This window comes from Corvus hawaiiensis, chromosome 1 (genome assembly GCF_020740725.1).
Source record: "Corvus hawaiiensis isolate bCorHaw1 chromosome 1, bCorHaw1.pri.cur, whole genome shotgun sequence".
Taxonomy (NCBI): Eukaryota; Metazoa; Chordata; class Aves; order Passeriformes; family Corvidae; genus Corvus; species Corvus hawaiiensis.
The window spans coordinates 81,176,541-81,197,441 of NC_063213.1; the positions used below are offsets into that span (position 1 = coordinate 81,176,541).

At 39.3% G+C, this 20,901-nt stretch overlaps 1 protein-coding gene and 1 long non-coding RNA gene across 6 annotated transcripts in view; one reads left to right on the plus strand and one right to left on the minus strand.

Annotated features, from left to right (window-relative positions):
* The window catches only part of TRIO (trio Rho guanine nucleotide exchange factor), a 248,096-nt gene that overhangs the window by 86,292 nt on the left and 140,903 nt on the right, over nucleotides 1-20,901 (minus strand). For all 5 annotated transcript variants that reach the window (XM_048311675.1, XM_048311683.1, XM_048311700.1 and 2 more), the window contains exons 17-28: nucleotides 20,486-20,677; nucleotides 19,860-20,009; nucleotides 18,279-18,393; nucleotides 13,482-13,597; nucleotides 10,081-10,203; nucleotides 7,127-7,321; nucleotides 6,900-7,015; nucleotides 6,287-6,353; nucleotides 5,402-5,511; nucleotides 4,245-4,314; nucleotides 3,697-3,786; nucleotides 1,736-1,828 (exon numbers count right to left, since the gene is read on the minus strand). In XM_048311675.1, coding sequence (XP_048167632.1) covers nucleotides 1,736-1,828; nucleotides 3,697-3,786; nucleotides 4,245-4,314; nucleotides 5,402-5,511; nucleotides 6,287-6,353; nucleotides 6,900-7,015; nucleotides 7,127-7,321; nucleotides 10,081-10,203; nucleotides 13,482-13,597; nucleotides 18,279-18,393; nucleotides 19,860-20,009; nucleotides 20,486-20,677 — 1,437 coding nt within the window. The remainder of the gene's footprint in view (nucleotides 1-1,735; nucleotides 1,829-3,696; nucleotides 3,787-4,244; nucleotides 4,315-5,401; nucleotides 5,512-6,286; nucleotides 6,354-6,899; nucleotides 7,016-7,126; nucleotides 7,322-10,080; nucleotides 10,204-13,481; nucleotides 13,598-18,278; nucleotides 18,394-19,859; nucleotides 20,010-20,485; nucleotides 20,678-20,901) is intronic.
* Nucleotides 6,362-8,720, plus strand: LOC125329568. The gene is made up of 3 exons (XR_007205214.1): nucleotides 6,362-6,524; nucleotides 8,181-8,346; nucleotides 8,497-8,720. It is a non-coding gene; the product is annotated as an uncharacterized LOC125329568 (long non-coding RNA).

Genomic DNA, 20,901 nt, shown 5'->3' on the forward strand with positions numbered 1-20,901 from the left:
TCTAAGTATTCCATGAATTACCCTATTCTATAGTGTTTACAGTTAAAAGCAACCTACAGACACAACTTTTCAATACAAACAACCATTAACTAATGGACAGAAGTTTGAGAATTGAACATGCTGAGGTGTTGTAGTAGAATTTAGGGCATACAGTTCTCTGCTCATTCAACATCCCACAGATTTAACATAACAGCACCTGAGCTGATATTCAAATTTCCTCACAGCCTTTAAGCATTTGAACAGTATCAAGATAAAATGTAGGTTACGTAACCAAAAGGGCATATTATGTTCCTTCTGTTATTCAGAAGACCCGCTTAATTCATTCCCTCAGGTTAAATTCCTTTTCCCCTTTTTAAAGGGAAAGCCATGTGACTTCTACTATTATTATCATTACATTATTTTTATTTAACTGCCAATACCACCTTCACGGCAAAACACTACACAATCACACCTAAATTTTGCATGACAACTCCACAGAACAGTGAGAGTAACTAAATTATCTCTCAGAGGCACAGAAGAGGAGCAGCTTCAATACCATTCAGGCAAAGAAGCGAAGCTTTCAGAACTGTAAAATGTTTCATCAATCATTCGTCCATCATTTAGGGTCTTAATCCTACCACGCTTTACATCTCTCTTCTTACAGAAAAAGAAAGGAAAGGCAACCCAGAAACCCAGCAACCACCAGACACATCCATTTTGCTATGCAGCAAAGACATGTGGCTCTGCAAACACTGGTGAAACCAATCTATCCCACCACTTCCATAATGTAGCAGGCTAAGGCATATTAATATTAAAAATAATAATAATAATTGTTGGAATTAATACCTCTGAATTTCTGAAACAGCACAGCCTAGAGTATTTCTGTAATTATAACTTAAGTTGCAACTCTTTGCAAGTGGAAAACAGATAATAAGTTTCAGTCAAAAAGGACAGATTTGTTACCACCCACCTGACCTGAAATAGCCTCTAATGTTTTTCAGAAATTTCAAAAGCAATCATGCATGGCTGTTCTCAAGTAAAAAGAGGAGACACAGATCAGTTACAGTGCTTTGGTAGGCTGCTATAACAAAACAAGCATTGCCACCTAACAGAGAACCAGCACAGTCCAAGAACACTGCTGCTCACTTGAGAAGACATTTGTCCACTGAGTGAAAGCTCTAACTACAGGGTTCCAAAAGTTGTGCTTATTTTAACAGCTACTATTTACTTGACATTTTCAGGCAACATTACAAATAACAACTCTTTGTGCAACAGCTCTACAAGTACCACCACTATGTGTATATATTTACTGATACACATATATATTCATGTATATTTATATGTCTCATAGATATTTTATAGTTTTATATATAAATAAATATATTAAATTATTTTCTAATTTACAGTACTTAATACCATCAACATAGCTAACAGCTTGCCAAAATTTGGTGTAGAAACCATTACAAAAATGCATCCATATGGGCATGAATTACTTTTTTACCCTGGAAATGCAAATTATATTTTCTAAGTAAACATTAGTAGACAGGTATCTTTTTTTGATTTACAGAAATCGGGACAAAAAGTTGCTTGTTTATGCCTTCTTTCATTTTCAGTTGAAATTTTGCAGCAGTATTTGAGGCTGCCCAGGATGCTGGAGTCTTGGAGAGCAGAGTAAAACAACCCTCCTGATTTCAGCAAGAACTTTGCCTTCTTAAGAACAGCAGAATCAGATGAAGAACTCTGAATTAATACTGACCTTTAAAAGAAGCTGGTATTTTGTTATCCTTTGGACAGGTTTGATAAGGTAAGAGGAGATAGAGTTGGCCAGTCCATGTCGTTGTTGTATCTCCTACGTGGAAAAAGCAAACATCTGAGGACTGTGAGCACCAACATTCAGATATAAACTGTTTTGAGGGATATGCAATAATATACATTAACTACAAATTCTATTTTAGCAGGAAAAATCCCTAAAAAACAGGATGACCAGATATTCCAGGCACAGTGAATCATTATGCTGTGCATCTGCCTGCTCACTTAATACAAACAGAAGACTATTACCTCCAAGAGTACCTGTGAAATGTTTCAACAAACCTAAATACACAGAGCAACAATTAGGGACACAGAATGTGTGGCAACACCTTTTTTAAAAACATTAAGATTTGTACTTCTTTTGCTACTTCCAAGAGAGGAAAAAGCCTCACATTCCAGTGTTCCAGGGAAGAGGCAGGAGTACCAGGAAAGGCTGAGGCGGAGGTTTCTCAGCATCCCCTGCTATTTCAGTGCCAACAGCCACACATGGCCTCATCCCCCACCAGAGGGAGCACCGAGTAACAGTTTCTGACTGAAGAAAAGAGGTTACCACGCACTTGACAAGTAAACAGCCACTTAAAAATATTAAAAACGGTGACCTCCACGAAGCTAAAGGTGGAAAACAGAATTATGTGATAGCTAGATGGGATGATTACAGATTTCAGGTACTGATTAGGGCTGAACTTCCCTGATAAAGTCTGCCATTTATCATAGCACTGAATGTATTTTAATCAAGCAGTTTCAAACAGCAAGTTAAGGCCCACCGCTATGTGCCCTCCCACCATGATTACAGTATCAGAAATCCAAAAATGGGATAAACATGATATTTTCACATAGACCAGTGGTGTCATCAGTGGAAGCTCTCAAGTTCTCTGTGCACTGAATTAGGTCTCCACACTTTAGGTGGATTAGGGGGTGGAGAGCTCTGTATATAGTGGTAAAACAGATGGATCAAAGGAAGTGGTGGCAAGAATTTATTTCTAATAGTTTTATCAGAGACCTGTGTTATTTTTTAAAATGGTATTTACTAAATTTTTCTGGGAATGTCATATCTGCCTGATTTTCTGTAACTTACCTGCTCTTCTTCAAACACTGAAAATTTAACAGAGGCTTCACAGAAAGGCTTTGCCTCACAATGTTTAGAAACCCCATTTCCTTAGTAATTAGGCTTTTGAGATTAACCCCAAGAGCTTCGGGGATTTCCTCTACTTCCCTCTACTTGTACAAACAATTCTAAAAAAAACTGTGGTGTCATTACACAGCTAGTGGCTCAGCTGGGGAAAAAAATGGAAAGAGAGCACTCTAATTGAATCATCTGTAAATACATGTCCAACCAAAACTCATTCACCATGGCCAAAATTCCTCCCTAAAACCACTAACACATCTACATTTTTGTCCCCTTTTTATGCAGAATATTACATGTGCAGACCAAGGAACCTTGGGACTGAATAAGGAGGTTTAGCCCTTCTAAATAACAGCAGTCAACTGAATTACCACTACATGCAATTCCAGTTTAAAAGTGCTCCAAAATCTAACCAAGATTTCTATCTTTATTACATGCAATGCAAACTAAGCACATCAAAATGCTAAGACTTGCAGGATGTGCTTGTGTGAGCTGAAGATTCACGTCTCGGTTGTTGTTGCCAGAACCTGCATCCAGTTCTGAACCTCTCTGATAGATGACAGCGACTTTTCACATCTGATTTGACAGCACTGTAACACCAACTGAGCAATGGAAGTTAACCATGTGAGATACAGCACTGATTTTCTTAGGCTGACAGCTTAATAAATTGCAGCATTACTAACAGGAAACTTGCATTTTCTTAACAAATTAGGCACTCAGCAGAACTGCAAATCCACAAGTCAAACAGCCAAGGTGTGCTTTTAAGGTGGACATGATGTACTTACATCAAAGTATGCTCCTGCATGTTCTAATATCAGCTGAGTAGAATCTGGCTTATTTTTACAGTAGGTAACATACATCTGGAACTTGTCTGCCTGCAGAACAAAATGCAAATTTACACAGGTTATCAGAGAGCATCATTCCTGTCTCAAAGGTTTTACACCTTTATCAGAGATTTTATCTTCCCTATCAAGAAACTGAGCTGTACAGAATTATATTCCCACTCAAACTGGCAGCATAAGAATATACATCAAGGCAAGTAAGACTGAAAACAACAGCAATGTATATAAAAGTAGGTTATTCAAAGCTAAGACAAACCAAATCTGCACACAGGTTTAGGCAACGTGCGTACACTTCAAGAGCAGCTAAGCACTGGCATGTGACAGGAGTGCCCTAATTGTTGGTTTTTTCTCAGTTAAAGATACACAACTTTTAGTTAAATTTGAAGGAAGAGGTACTTTTACAAATCAAAAAGGGATCTGGGAGCAAGAATTCATCCCTTCATGCCTCCTATCTCCCTTTCTACTTCTAAACATAAGTCTGACTTCATTACCCAAGTAACGAAGCAATGTCCAACATCTTCTGGTAACTGTTCATATTTTTCCAACTCCTTGAGAAATATACTGTGGGTAGAAAAGAAACAAATAGTACAAGGCACATCAAACATGTTCATTACAGCAACTTGTTTGGATTTATTGTCTGTGAACAAAGGCTATTAGAAAACTTTCTGTAATACCAAAAGCATGAGTTAAGGAAATAAAGATAACTGGAATAGATAAAAATGTGTAATAAAAGTACTAATATAAAATATAATTCAATAAAAATTCTGATGTGAAAATCAGAAATTGAACCAGCAGACATGCAGTTAATACATATTAATACATAAGAATACACAAAAATTTAGTAATTGCTGTTGTTCTTCATCAAGAAGGTTTCCTACTGTTTTCAGTTTCAAGAAAAGTTTAGCCTTCATCTCAATTAAAAAAAAAAACCAAACCTTACTTTTTGGATACTCAGGTTCTCAAGTCAACACAGAGCATACAAAGAGCTGTAAAACCAGGGTCTGGAATATGCTAGGTGTATTTTATTACTTCAAAGAATCATAACCCAATACAAATGTGTACACAACCAATGAAGTAACAAAGAAGGAAGATTCAGAGCAAGACTTCTGTACACAGATCTCCCTAGGAACCATTCTATTCAGAAGAAACGGTGTTGACAAGTCTCTTTCATGCTCCATGCTCAAGTAAATGTAATGATGCTGGGGCATCTCCAGAGAAGCTATGAAGAGCCAAGGAAGAGCTGGGAGGTCTACTCTTTGCCATTAACAGCTGCACTAGGATATCAGGAATGAGGGTTCTGAAAGAATGACAAAGCCCTAATGTTTGTGGTATGTTTGTATCCTATTGAGTTCACTGGTTTTCATCTCTTCAGAACAACTGACAAACCTACGACAAAATTTTGATGTATCCAAATAATTTCTTAAATGCTGAAAGATGACCGAGACTGAAAGATACAGTTTCTAATGGTGTACCTACCTGTCTGCAAAAAGCAACAGCTGAAATAATTTAGCAGTGCAAGAGGAAAATCTTTAAATTTTTTTAATGGAAAAGCATTCATTATTGATATACACAATATTTTCATTAGGAAATCCCTCAGGTCATCATTTGGATTTAGTAGTAGTATGGAAATGGAAGATAAGTCACTCACTTATTGTGGAACTCATAAATTTCCTGCATGTTTCCAAAGATAATGTGTTCTTTGTTTACAATACCAGGTGGGATCTCCTCGACTCCACTTGTCATTTCCCATAGATATGTCTGCCCAGAACAAAAAAGATGTGTGAAAACGATGATAAACTCCCAACAGAAGCAGCCAGGTATCTGTAAATACGCATTCCTGGACAGAAACTAGACAAAGATCACACAGCAGCATCATCTCCAATTGTGACAGTGCCCGTTGTGTCAAATACACCTTGTGATTTTGACAGTGAAATACAAGTTCTAAAACTGACAATTTAACATAGTCCCTGAGACTTCATCATTTAAAATGCATAGTGTTCTTGACAACCTCTAATGCTTCAGGATATTCCTTATGAAGGTCACGTCTGCAGTGTAGAAGTTCATGCTTTGAGCAACAGCTACCACTGAACATTAGTTGCTTCAGCATAACAATTACTGGGCACTTTTCCATGGAATCTCACTGAATTTCTATTCAAAAAGTCAGCTAGTAGCAGAACATGTGATACAGATAATAAGAGAATTAGCACAAGCTCTTCTCTATTGCTAGCAAAGCAAATAAAGTAAACCCCTCCTTTTTCCCTCCTCTCTGTAAAACAAAAGCCCTGCACACGATTCTGAATTGGGAAAGGAACCAATACTGAAACTCAGTACCGACAAAAGCAAAACATACAGGGTGAATTCTGAAATGGCTGCTATCAGATGTAATTCTAAATTTCTTCCTAACAGAAGTAAAATTACTTAATTTGGCCCTATGACTCCAAACCAATCATGCTCAGCTGCTAAAACCAGAAAGAAACAGAAAGCAACGGATTGAATTCTACCTTCAAAGATTAGTGAAAAAAAGAAAACTCACATCCATGCATTCCCGGAGGTCTCTTACGTAAGCCTTTTCTGTCTGAATTAGCTCAGCCATAATGAACCTTAGGTGACAACAGAAAGAACAATCAAATCTCAGTCTGTTAGATCACTATGAATGCATAATAACCAGAACACATCTTTCTCCTCATCAGCTTTTGCTTTTCCACTGCAGCAAGAAAAATCTGAGAACTGAAATGTGAAGAGAGAGACAACAGATGAAGGAAACCTAAGAGGTAACATCCCTCCATTACTAACCAGGAAAAAAAGAAAGGGGAAGGAGATGGAATTTTTTCTCTAACACTTTTCACTGCTACAGTCATTTAACTTTTGTCTTGCTTCCTCCCCTTACACAGTTATTTCACATTATTTCTAAAAAGGAAAAATGCATGTTAAAAGAAGTCTAACAGTTTTGAAAGTTTAAGATTCTGTCATGCTAGAATTATCTGTGAGAACAAACGCGAATAAATGGCAATAGGAGATACTGAGTACTATCACTCTCTTTTTACCATTTGTATGATTTCTAAGCTGCCAGACAAGCCATGACAGTTGTTTCATTATCAGGATTGATTTATGCATTCTCATTGATTAAAAATAAATAAATGTATTACTCTTTCCTGCGGGCAGACTTTCGTTTTTCTTCATTAAGCTCATGAGCAGCATCGCGCAGTTTCACCTCTGACCCAGGGACACTGGCTGGGATTATATCCAGCTGCAAGCTTTTGCTCTTTATTAAAGAAAGGAAGAATTGATTAAGGAAGGAGACAGGAGAAAACGGTAGCTAAATCAAATGCAAGGAAAGCTTGTTTGTCTGTCATCACACTCAAATCTCTCTTACCGATTTATTGGAATCGGAGGAAATACCCAGAGCTTTCTCTAAAGAGGTCCTGTATTTCTCCATGCGCAGGGAAAAGTCTCTGTACCTCTTATCCACTGCTGTGACACATTTTTTAATCTCTGTTGCATGAGCATGCCCTTTTTCACAAAAGCCATCAGCCAGCTGTATCAACAACTTCACCCTCTCTTTGGTTTGCTATGAAAAACAGGAAAATATCAAACAGTTACAAGCTCTATCTGTCATGCAGGGGGTCATTTTGTTCAACTGCTACTAACTGCAATTAGAGAAGGAATTGAAGGAGCTACCTTCCTCCTCTCTCTTCCCGGAACTCCTTTATACAGATACCTTTTACCTAATAAAAACAGCACAAGATTAATGTAGGTTTCCTTGGGCTTTATTATTACACGACTGAAAGCAGACTGTTTATTTTTCTTTGAAAAATGTGCTTCATATCTCACCCAGAGATTAAATTCTGCTAGGCAAGCCTTTCAGCATGGGTACTCTTGCATCAATACAAAGGCATTTTGGTGCCAAAGAGGGTACTTGGTCCACTACCACTGAAGCACTGGTACTGGACCTGGCCCACAGTCTCAAGAATCTACCTCCTTTAGACACCATTGAAATGCTGAGATGGAAGTAAGTCTTACTATATACTTTACTCTTTAATGGATTAAGACTACATTCTCTAAATCTTTTCTATGTTATGCTTTGTTGGCACAGAGTTCTTTGAGAGAAACTAAGAGAAGAAGCAGTTACCACCAAATCTGTTAGTGCTTTTCCCAAATGACAAGCTGCCTAAGACTAAGCACCTTCTTTCATGTAAATCATAAATCATCCACAATGGATGAGTTTATACATCCACCTCTCTCTCTCTCATGAGTGAAGGGTACTGTCAGGGCCCTTGCTAGCAGGGAGTTAAGCAAAATAGTCAATAAAAACTTGACTCTTACATTAATTGACAAAATCAAGTTCGTCCTCTTTTATTAATTCTTTTTCTTCTCTAATGGTCCCTCATCCAAGTATTTCTTTTCAGTATAGAATTACCTCCCAACAGGTAGCAAAATGCCAAGGGAGTGATACAAACAACATCCTTTCAAAAGGGGCACCAACGTCATCTGCAGGCTGACAGAGGAATTAAGGAGGAGCAGGGGTGCTCTGCATACTGGAAGGGATCCAGCAAATCAAAGTCTGGAGCAAAGCTCAGACAGAAGAAAATCCAGGTTTGAAGTGATCTCTGTTCTTTCTGGATTCTCTTTTCTCCCTTCCCACATGTCCCCTGACCAACTCCATCTCCAAATCTCTTCTGGGGTAATCCTTCAGACAAATGAACATTTGCTTACTTTCCTGGGCTCTGTTATTTCTCTATGAAGGTTGGAGAGCCAGAGGGAGAAACAGATGACAGCTTGAACAGGTGGCAAAACAAAACAGAGAGACAGACATGGCTACAAACTCAGGTACTTCAGTCATGCACTGGTTGCCTGTCTTTCACATGTGAAAACTGCTAAGCCTCATGAGTGACATCTGCATCTCTGTAAAGGCCTCCAGAGATGCAGAATTACATTGTGCTGCCTGACTCAAAAAGGTTTACAGCAGAATCACAGAATACTTTAATTTAATGAGTTACCTAACAAATAAAGCTTTGTTTTTTTCTACTATCTTCCAATTAATAATAAGCTGAATAATAATACAGCTTGTTGTATTTTATATCCTAAATGAACATTCAGCAACCCACAATCATGAAGATATGAAAGTGGAAATCAAAGGCCCTGCAAGGTTTGTACATACTGAAAACATTTTTAAGCTACCTCACTACGATTTTGTCATGAGAAAGCAGAAGCACATAGGGCTCATGGAGCTCCAGTAACAATGATTATCTGCTGGTTATCTTCTGGTTTATTCTATTCTCAGCAGAAATACAGAGAGAAAGCCATTACAAGTAAGCAGATCTTGATGGACACATCAAGATTTTTCATTTTTTGATGGGCAGGGGGAATTCAGTTATTTTATTTTGTTTCTTATGTAATTCTACTTGTATTCAACTTGTTTATCAACAACCTACAAAGGAATAGAATGCACCCTCAGCAAGTCTGTTGATGTATGAAACTGGGGGGATTGGCTGTGCTGCCACTCAGCGGGACTGTGATAGGCTGGGGAGTTGGGCAGAGAAATCATTCTAATGAAGTTCCACAAGGGCAAGTGCAGGGTCCTGCAACTTGGGAGGGGATAACCCCAAGTACCAGCGCAGGTTGGGGGCTGATCTACTAGGTAATAGCTCTGTGGAGAAGGTCCTGGGGGTCTTGGTGGATGAGCATGAGCCAGCAGTGCCCCTGCACCAGGAAGGTATCCTGGGGTACACCAGGAAGAGTGGCCAGCAGGTCAAGGGAGGTGATCCCTGACCCTCTGCTTGACCCTAATGAGGCCACATCTGGAGTACTGTGTTCAATTCTGGTCTCCACAGTTCAGGACAGACAAGGAGCTAATGGAGAGGGTCCAGCAAAGGAACACAAAGATGACTTGGGGTCTGGAGCACCAGTCTGATGAGGAGAGTCTGAGGGAGCTGGGCCATTTTAGTCCAGAGAAGAGAAGACTGAAAGGGGATCTCACCAAAATATAAAACATCTCAAAGGCGGCTGTTAGGAGGATGGTGCCAGACTCTTCAGTGAAGCCCAGTGACAGGACAAGGACTAATGGCCATGAACTAAACACAAGAAATTCCATCTTAACATGAGGAAGAACTTCTTTGCACTGAGGGTGGCAGAGCCCTGAACAGGCTGCCCTGGGAGGTCGTGGAGTCTCCCTCTGCAGAGACATTCAAAACCCACCTGGACACAGCCTTGTGTAACCTGCTCTTGGGCACCCTTCCTTGGCAGGGGTATTGGACTAACTGATCTCCAGAGATTCCTTCCAACTCTAGGTATTCTGTAATTTTGTGATAATTTTTTTATTTATTTTACCTTTGCTGTGATCTGAAATTCTTCATGTTCTTTTAACAACTCTTGAGTGTGCTGGATACTGGAACCAGTGGAAGTATGTGTGGATAAATAAAACTCTCCATTGTCATGAATCCATTCCAGAGCCTAAATAAAGCAATAATGAAGGAAAGTAAGAGAAAAGGCAATATATTTTTGCCAACAGAAACCATCTGTAATCAGTATTTCACACACACCGCTTGACCACAGGTGAATTTTAGTCTATGTCACTTGTGGCAACCATCTAATACCTCTACAATATCAAATTGTTCATAACTCCTAAATAATTCACTTAGTCTATGAAGCAATGCTTAAAGAATTAAAAATGACATATGAATCTGAACACTTCAGGGAAGTCCACTACTGCAGGACTACAGCAGTCCACCACTGAAAGGTTCTAACTAACTGTGTTCACAAGTTTGGTAGCATACTCCCCAGCTGATGAAAAAGAAAAAAATCACTTTTTCAGTGCCACATGGGACAGCTAAACTCAGAAATACACATTTTCCAACTTGTAAAAGTGTCCATAAGACCGTGAAGTGTGTAGGCTAAACTTTCCAAGCATGCAAGATTTAACTATCACTTCACTCTTTTGCTGACATGTACTCCAGCCTCACAAAGTGTGGTCTGTGCTCCTAAAAATTAAACCTGCAGCAGAGAAGGAATGGTGACATGTCTCAGTTAAACCAATTCACATATGTGTAAGTAGAAAAAAACCCAAGAACCAAGAACTGCCAACTAAAATTGTTTCCCTTCCACATCCTGACACTTTATTTGCTCACTGTTATGAAAAAAGGTGATCCATGTAATTATCTATGCTTTACCCACATTACCTGTTGCCTTTTTAAGCATAACTCAGTGGTCATGAGGAATCTCTGGCTCCCGGAAAAAGCAAGAGTCGTCTCCCAACTGCTGCATAACAGTAAAAATCTAACTGGCAGCTGTTCTGCAGCTCTAAATACAGGCTTCCTACAGCAGCATGCAGCGGGACGGCAGCTTAGAAACTTCTCGTTTCTGACAAAGCCAATAGTAGATGTTCAAAGAGCTTTATACAGCTTGCTTAGAACCACCTTATTACTAAATGCATGTGCATCTTCTGTATCTTCAGTAAATACACAGAGCACTAGACAAAAATTTAATATCCCAGGAGAAAAAGTAGTAGACTGCTAGTGGGTCTTCACTCTTCCCTTTAAAGGATAAACTGAAATTATGAGAGTTATCTATCCACATTACCAAGAACAGGCACAGGTTTATCTTGGTGGACAGTAGATATGTATGTTTCAAACACATGACCTTACACTGAATCAGAAAAGGCACTGTCTGTATTATAATTCCACCAATGATTCATCAAAGGTGTGACGAAACAAGGTTGATTCCCTTACTTCCATTTCAAACTCTTTTCCATCTTGGTGCACAACCTGAAATGAGTAGAAAGCCTTCAAAATTGAACACTGAATGTGAATGCCAGGATGCCATTTTCTTAGACACACACTAGTACAGGTGCAAGCCTGTTGAGATGGGCCTATACTTTTAAGAAGTCGCTGATGGAAACAAACCAACTCTTGAACTTCTGTCAAAAAAGCAACATTTTAACCAGCCACCTCTATGACACCCCTTGTCATTCTAATGTCCATCTTTGCAAGTGAAGACTGATGTAGACAGGCAGCATAGCTACTGCTGATATTACTAACATTTAATATTTCTTGCTTTTAAGATTTTAACCTCTGCCTTTTTTTAGTGGGTTTACTACACAATGCTGGAATAAATGATAAACAAAAAACTTCCCCTTCCCGAATCATAGAATGGTTTGAGTTGGAAGAGACCTTAAAGATCATGTAGCTCCAATCCCCCTGGCATGAGAATGAAATGTTGTCCCTTTCATACCTTGCTGGCAGCTCTCTACAGGCACAGTATAACAGAAAGTTGAACTTGATGTTAATTCCTACAGTTTAGATCAGTTTTCATTTCATGTGAGGTATCACTGCAAGAACTGGAGAAATCAGTTTAGGGATCAGGTAATCCCTTAACTCTGAAAGGACTTGAGAATCTATCATTGTCCTTGCAAACTACTACAGTATCTTCTCCATCACAAGGGCATCAAGTTCTGAAAGCACAGAGAACAGGTTCTTCCGAATTCCAAAAAGACATTTAAATGAAGAGAGCAACATTTCCATTTTTTTGGCTAATCAGTGTGGAGTCCCATATATGGTTTGGTTTGCTTTGCTTTTCAATTCCTGAACTGGTGACTGCTGAAAAATGGGATTTACAATGAAAATGCTGACAGATCTTTATCTCCAGGGTTTGACTGCTAGTTAGTAATCTCCATACAAAAAGAAGTAGATCATGTGGTTGTCAGAGGTTTACATTAAGGTTATTCAAAAGTGGGGTGGGGAGGGGGGCGGAGGTGGGACAGGGAAGGGATGGTGGTGTTGTTTTAAAGAGGTATCAGTCTTCAAATTCACTCCAAGGTTCATCTAGCACTAATTTCTTTGTGAAAGCAAGAAAGGCAGACTTCAGAATTCTTTTAAGAAAGCAAACCAGACCAATAGCATTTAAACTTTTGTCTAACTTAGCTGCCAGAAAGAACTAAAAAATTTGGGGTTTGAGTCCTTTAAAGTAGATCTGACTGTATTTTACACTATGGGTGTTGTGTCCTTTTCTGCAGAACACAGATAGCTTCCTTTCTTTGTCTTATAACCAGTTAAAAAAAAAAAAAGGAGTAAAAAACTATCACAGATCAATCTATTTACCACTTCTGCCTTGAACCCCCTACTTATTTTTAAGGCATTTGTTTTGATTAGTGAAGGAGATTTTTTGTGCGTGTGTGTGGTAGTTACTTAATAGTTCTTTCCAGACTGATAAACTCAACAAAATACCAAGACGTGGATCTATCACGAAGGAAACCATGAAACCAAACACACAAAGAATTGAAAAACCAAAGTAATTCAGTTATTATTGTTTAATGAGTTATCCAACTTGTCAGATTTCTAGAACTGCCAATCAACTTAATTAGATATTTTTCCTCCAACATCTGAGAAAAATGCTGCTGCCTGTAATTTCCCCAGACAAATTAGGTGTGCGTGTAAAAGTTAACAAGCATAACAATTTGTCAAACACAAGCTTGCAGAAATTAGATTTGCTAGTACCAGATGAAGCTGGCAGAAGCAAAACATCACCTTTAAGTTACAACAGTTACAGACTCACTGCCTCACCAAATTTAGCTGTTCTGTATTAAAGGGAAGGCAAATAATTCAACTTTCTACTTTTATCCTTCTGATCTTTCAGCCGTTTGAAATATTGAAGTCCATGACAAATCTGTTACTGTGAGAAGACAGCATATGTCACCCTTGATCACAGCAAAGAGGACTTTCGTATGAAACCCTCACCTGTTTGGCACTTCTTTCAAACACCACATACTGTTGGCATTGATCAAGACGTCTTTTACGCATAGTCCAATAATGCAGCACACGGTTCTCCCTCTGGAACAGTTCATTTAAGATATCTGAAGAAATGAAAACAGAGCTTATGACAACCAAAATCAAAATATCACATGAAAATCAGGGGAATAAAGTACTTTACTTCGTAGAATTTACTATACACTTACTCCTTCTGTTAGTCTTTGCTTGGCTTTTTCCTGATAGTCATCAAAAACAGAGCGTTCCTTTCTCATTACTTACAGAAATGCTGGTTAAAGAAACTAGAGATGCAATTAAAACTTACTGCTGACACCTTTTTTTCTCTCAAATATTTTTCACAAGGGGACTGCCACTTCTTATAGCAGGATTGAAAATGTAGGCTGATAAAGTTGGCTCTTGATGGGGTTTCCTCAGAAAGAACAAGCATGCGCAAGTAATCACAACATGCTTAAACTCTCACATTAATTGAAGTAAAAAAAAGTGGTTTTAATGTATCAGTCTCCTATAAAGTATTTTAACCATTTAATACACATGAACAAATGTACAACCTCAGTTCACCACAAGATCAAATGCAGCATAAGCAGACATTATATGTACAGAAACCCAAGTAATAAAAATAGGCAATTACTAAGTATGTAATTCTCTATTAAAAAAAACCCAACAGTGTATAATTGAGTAAGCTGACTTGTTAAATATGAATGTTCACTGAACCTTGAGAGAACTTCCAGGTAATCAAATAATTAACTCCACAGTTAGTTATTCCTGAGTATCAGAAAATTCACATCCAAATCCCACATGTCCAACATTTTAAATTCTTCCTAACAAAGACCTTGTGCTTACACTATGCAGAAGACCTTATCAGAACTCTGCTTCTTTAATACTTATGGTTTTTCCATCAAACAAAGAAATTCTAGTTTCCTGGGAAGCTTACTTTACCCACTGCTGCTTCCAGAGCAGCAGCCCTACTTGACTTTGTAGCTACTGCAAACCAAGAGGGGAGGCTGAGCAGAGGGGAATGGGGACACCCAATATCTCCACCAGGTGATTCTGTGGGAATTGCACAGAGCCAAAACAGAGGTCCAGCAGAAGCAGAAGACACCACAAAAAAGGCTCATTCTTTACATCAACACTTTACTTGCTTTTCTACTTATACCCAGGGCTGGCTATTTTCCATAATCCATAATTACAAGTGGAGGCTTTCAGGTCTAGGTGTCTTAAGGTCTCTGCATTCTGCTCTCCCACTGTGCAGGTCTACCATGCTTTACATCCCAAAAGCTAACAGCTCCAAGAAACAGTTTGACAGAGAAGCTCAAATAACAGGAAGCCTAAGGGAAATGCATCTTTGTCTACCTCATCAGAGATCCGGGACCAAACACAGCCACTTGTGACAGCCTCCCTGAGGATTATGAAACCTGTCTGCATCGCTGCCAACATCCTCCTGCTTAGAAGCACCATATTCCCACTTGCCACAGGCTGCTGAGATCACCCAGAACTTGCTTTTCGTTGGAATGTGGTCACTGTGGCCAAGGTTTTATTTTCTGCTGGTCAGGCTCCCCTCAAATATGCCTCAGCTGATCTGTCCCTTAGCCAAGCTATGAGCTGATCTGCTATGAGCCTCCCCTGCTTTCTCAGTTTTATTTCTGCCTTATGTCACCTCCAGAACACTTGCTCAGAATATATGCCAGATTTCGGGAGGTAGGGAGGTGAAGTGGGTGGGACACAATTACCATTATACAATGCAACACACCCAACTGGACACACCATATACAAAGAGACATCTTGATAGTGATGCAAGCAAAGTAGTTCTGACAAAGAGCAAGCGAGGTGAATTTAGCTAATTGGAACAGCATTTGTTCTGTCAGGACATGATACAGATGGCAAGGCAGTGAGAGATATTTGGCTGGGCACTGTTAGTGTTAGTGCCATCAATTTCTTGGACTGACAAAGAGGAGAAAAAATATTCTATAAACTACTCTAAGGGAGTTATAGAACATCAATATTTAATACTAGGCTTGGAAAAGCATCTCTATATCTCAAGCCACCTGAACTACAGTCCCTGTTGTTGTCATTTACTTTGATTCCAACATTTGTTAGGATTGTTCCCTAAACTTTCAGCTTATTCTCCAGGCTCAAAGAGCTCTTAGCTGTCTCTATGTGTCCTGGTCCCTTCTATCAGCCTATCTGAAAATAAAAGCACCATTAGACAAGTTCCTGAACTGTGCTCAGTCTCAGCCTGTACTGCAGAGACTGGTAGCAGAGATGCACACGGACTTAGCACCGGAAACAAAGATGAAGATGTGCTCATTTCTGAGCTTACAGGAATTGTCACCAACTCAACCCACCTGTCATATCACAGTTTCAGGCCACAACTCCTTCCTAAATGAGACAGTATGTGGGTACTCTTAACTGCAAATCAAAGAAATTATCATATGCTGGTATGCAGGGATTTAAGGACACCTCTCAGAGTTCAGTACCACTGTAATTCCTGTTCCCCATGAAGCATGTGCTTAACTAAACTTTGCCTAGATTAAGACATCACTTTTCTAGATAACTTAATCTGCATCTGGGAGTAAGGATCAAGTATGCCACTGAACGAGGTTTTTGAAAAATGTTCAGCAGTTCTGCAGAAACTCTAGGACTACTCAAGTTTTTAAAGCGTTTATTTATAAACTATATACTGATTGCTGTCTGACACTTTCAAGCACACATCTGAGTATGAGTGTGTAATGCTCTATTAGAACATATGTAACCTCTCTTTCACCAAAATAAACACCCAATTTTTTTCTCTATTTACAAAAGAGGTGAAAGGAGATTTTTTTTTTTTTTTTTTTTGACACGCAGATTTGAACAGGAAGAACAGAGTGAACTTTTACATCATTTGGTCAGCTACCACCATACCACTGAGACCTAACAGGAAGGAGTCCCCACTAGTTCTATCTTAACTCATGTTTCATTCTCAGAAGCATATATTGCATGGCTTATGGGGGGAAAAGTATTAGAGCAATAGCTAATTTTTTTCTACTTGGGGATTTTTGCTGGATTTTTGTTGCTTTTTAAACATGTATCACTCATCTAGAATTTTAAATGTACACAGAACATGCATAACATTATGGTTCTAACATGTAATTACTATTCTTAAGGACATTAGTAGAGATCTTTTTATTCTTTCCTCATATGAGCACATTTACCTTTCTCAGAAAGGTAAAGGTTCCTATACAGATTTCAAAACTGAATTTTAAAAAGTACTCAGTAAGTGTGGTAGCTACAACTTCCTGCTTGCTTCTGCTCTGTTTTCTTTGTCTTTTCCTGAGAGAAGAGCTAAAGGGCAAATGTCAGGTTCAGTTATTGATACTGCTGGCATTGATACTGCTGGTGTTGAGATTTTGTTTTTTACAGTTCTATAAAAGTTGATGTCTTGAGGACAGAGGAAAAACATTTCCTTAAGAGTATGGCCAATACCCTATTCTCTTTCCAGCATAAAAAGTTCACTGCAGGAGGATCTTCAACTTGAGTACAGTCAGACTTTGACCTGAGTACTGTCAGTAAATTTACTGTGTAAATTTAGCACAAACTGTTTTCCCATTGTAGTTAAAGTGAAGCAGTGAACATGTCCTTTTCTAATAGAGTCATCAAGTAAATTAGAGCGGAAGTGACCTCTGGAGGCCATCTGTTTCAATCTCCTCTTCAAAGCAGAGGAGATTGAACTAACTTCTAAGTTTTTCAGGGGCTTGTTCAACTAAGTTTTACAAATTCTATGGGGTACAGATCCTACTACCTCTCTGGGCTACCTGCTCTACTCCATCTTGCTGTAACACTTTCTCTCATCCAGAATTTTCCTTGCCGCAACTTTTCCTCTAGACTTATTGACATGTTCCTCTTGAGTCTGGCTACATCACATGCATAACTCCCCTTTGGGTAGGTGCAAACAGCATTTAATTAGAAATTTAGACTTCTCTGATTCTGAGACTGTAGCATGGCCAGAGCGTTCAGTCACAGCTTCAAAATGCACAGAACAGAATATGACTGGCAATTAAATTAGTAAAATGCATATTTACTTCTGAATCTCTCTGATCTCTGTTCTGCTACCACACACATCAGCTATGAGTACCCAATTGATTTTTGCACTTTTGTCCCTCAGAGCCATACAGGTCTCTCTCCATTCCCTAGAGTGCTTATTACACCTTAGAGCTGCACTACGTATTATTAATCTTAGCAAAAGCCAAGCCTTACATAGTAGATCTTTCCAGCTTCACCTCAGCTGCCACATGTCTACAAATCTAGTTTAAACATGACTTAAGTTACCCTATACTTCATGAAGTTCCTCAACTGATTCAAACTATCTGAAGGGCCTAAGGGCATGGTACAAGCAATAATCTCAGTATCACTCCGGCACTCCCAGGGAACTTGCAGAATGTATGGCACCAACACACTGAATAAGCTTACAGTGATCAGCTCCCACTTGGCTTCAGACCAAACATTATCATGTGGAAGTTTACTACCTCATTGTCTCAATAAAAGCAGCACATTTGAGTCTCAAACAGAAAGATTAGGTGTAAGTAGCAGATAAAAGAATTCCAAGCACCTTCATTTGAGTATCAGAGACTTTGAAGACTGTCAGCTCCTTCAAAGTGTTTGAGCAATTTGTTTCCTGTTAAGCCTGACAGAACTCCTTCCACTTGGGCAGGCTTCACTACCCCATCACCCCACATACCACAGCACATGATGATCACATTCTTGTGAGAAGAAAGAGAACAAGAAGCCCCTTACTTTTCACTTGTTGTTCAGGTGCTTTGATGTGTGTCACCATCCCTGGCATGTTGACACTGTTCCTGTGCAGGTATTTCAGGAAGACATCAGCATTCCTCCGAGCCAGTGTGCAGGCCTAGAGAGTCAGAGGTACAACTTTATTTGAAGATACACAAATACACATGCAGAAGAGATTTAAGATCTTGTCACCCCCTTTTTGTACATTTGTCACCCTCTTCAATTTTGGAAAGCATTGCATGTTAAATCTTTCTACAAGTAAGCAGCCAACCCAACTCTTAAAATAGTTTTTCTGCCAAATAGCAGTTACACCTTACCTGGCAGGGAAAAAAAAACCCCATGGATAAACAACCCCAAATAAAATGCTATTCTCCTCTTTTCTGAAGAACCTGAAAAGCAATTACCTGCTCTAAGGCTTTCAGCATGACTCAGAGCCCACAGAGAAGTTTGTTTAGTGTAGGTGCCATGTGCCACCTGAAGTTGCTTACTGCCTAAACACAGTGCATATGCTTATGTACCCACCTGGATATTTCAAAACTTCCATTACTACTTTAAACAAAAAGTGAATGCTCTGAAGTGAAACCAAAAGCGCTAAAACAAAACCCGCCCTTAAAATACTAAGGCAAGGCCTTGAGAGCTTTCAGTCCTTGCCACTATATTGCAAGCACTCAGCTCACCTGTATTCTTCATCTTAACATACATCAAATACTATGTATGGGCTGGCTGCCTCATTTTTAACATGCAAATTATGAAATGCTACTTCAAAAGGTTAGATAAAGGTAGAATGGTTTGATACAGTAACAAAGACACTAAGTCATTTCTCATACCATTTTAAAACAAAGATTAGTAATTCATGCCAGCTGCAGAAGGATCTATTAGGCAGTATACTTTGAGTTCTGTTAATATGTTTTTGCATGTTGTAATCTGCATAATGAGAACAGAAATGTTTTTAACAAAAAAGTTTTATTCTCTCAGTAGTCTTTCATCATGATGCTGGAAAATGCCTTTGATAACAGAGTTAGTTACACTGCTCTGCAAGCACATGCTACACATTTAATTCAGCATGATCAATAACCTTCTTCACTGGGACATTAGTTGGAACAAAAATCTTTCATTTATCTGAAGACTATTACACAAAACCCAACTACTCCCAGATGCTTGTCTAGCAATTTCCTCCTTCCGTACTCCACTGTAGTCCCAGTACACCTGAGAGCTGCTCTGATGCACAGGCAGCAATGGCACTGTGTGACTGTCACTCCTCTTCCAAAGCAGCAGCCTTTAAGCATTCTTTAGAGTGGCAGTGACTTCCAGTTCCTCTTCAGTCACACTGGGAAATCTGACATCTACTGAAGTTCAACAGGAAATGTATTTATAAAACTGGCTACAATTTTATGCACTTGGCAGTATTCTCTCAATCACTGTCACAAGCAGTTAACACGCCACTTCCCACATCTTTGCAGTTGGGGACATACCTGTAGTTTGGAACGGGCACTGTTGCTTTCCACAGCCACGTCAGCACTGTAAGAGCAGTTTGCCTGCATGCTTCCCAAGACACAGGAGACCACAAAAAATCCCCAACCTTACCTTCAGAAACGCTTCCTTCTGCTCCAGGTGTTTGCTTATCATGGGAGTAACATGATCTGTCTCAGAATTGGGACCCAGTTTGTCTGCTCCCCCACACCAATCTTCTTCTCGCTTATATTCTTGCTCCAGGCTCTCCAGCACACTGCACACCTTTCAGGAAAAAGGAGACCAATTCAGTAAGGCAAAAAATCAAAATTCAAGCCTCAAAAAAAGAAAACCCACCTACCCCTTACATTTACCCCCTAGCTTCTGACATGTTTTGACTGGGACTTAAGAGAAGGCAACAAACTTTGGCTGTAGGTTTGCAAGCACTGGCCTGCTTATGTGGAATTGCTCAGAGGCTGCCCCTAAAGTTGATCATCTTTCTCTGCCTCTGTGACTGCATAGGTCTGGATGGGCTTAAGTTATGACTGCAGAGGAAGCAATCTTGCCAACTTTCCCCCAAATTTTTCTGTGGACAAGCAGATTAAGCTGATTTCTCTCTGACTCCCACACAAAAACCAGAACTGGCCATCAAATGAGTAAATATAACCAAACCTCATCAACCATTTTTTCAAGTAATGCTATTTTATGCCATGCTGAGGAATTAACCAAGGCAGACCACAGATCATGTAGCATTTCTGTACCTGTTCAGAAGTTTTATAGAAGGCAACAGAGGCGTTCACAAGCTTGAGACGGTCCTCCATCTTCAGCATCAGCTGTTGCCAGTGGGAAGCGACCTTCTCTGCACACTCCCGGATCATATCCATATCATAGTGATTAGCCTGCAGCATTGCCTCTGCCTTCTGCTGAACCTGCAGGGCACTTTGATGTGTTTTCTGACAAGAGGTGAAAAGTCAGGAGTTCAGTGGAGCACTTGAGATCATTTCCTTGAAGACCTCAGAGCGTCACATTTCCACTGTGTCAATGACACTTCTATACACATGCACAAACACCCATCAACTAAAAATGACTGTCTGATACTAGTTACTGTGTGACTTCTCTATGCAAATACAAAGGAAATAAATCCTGTAGAGATTTATCACCAAATCAACACTAAATA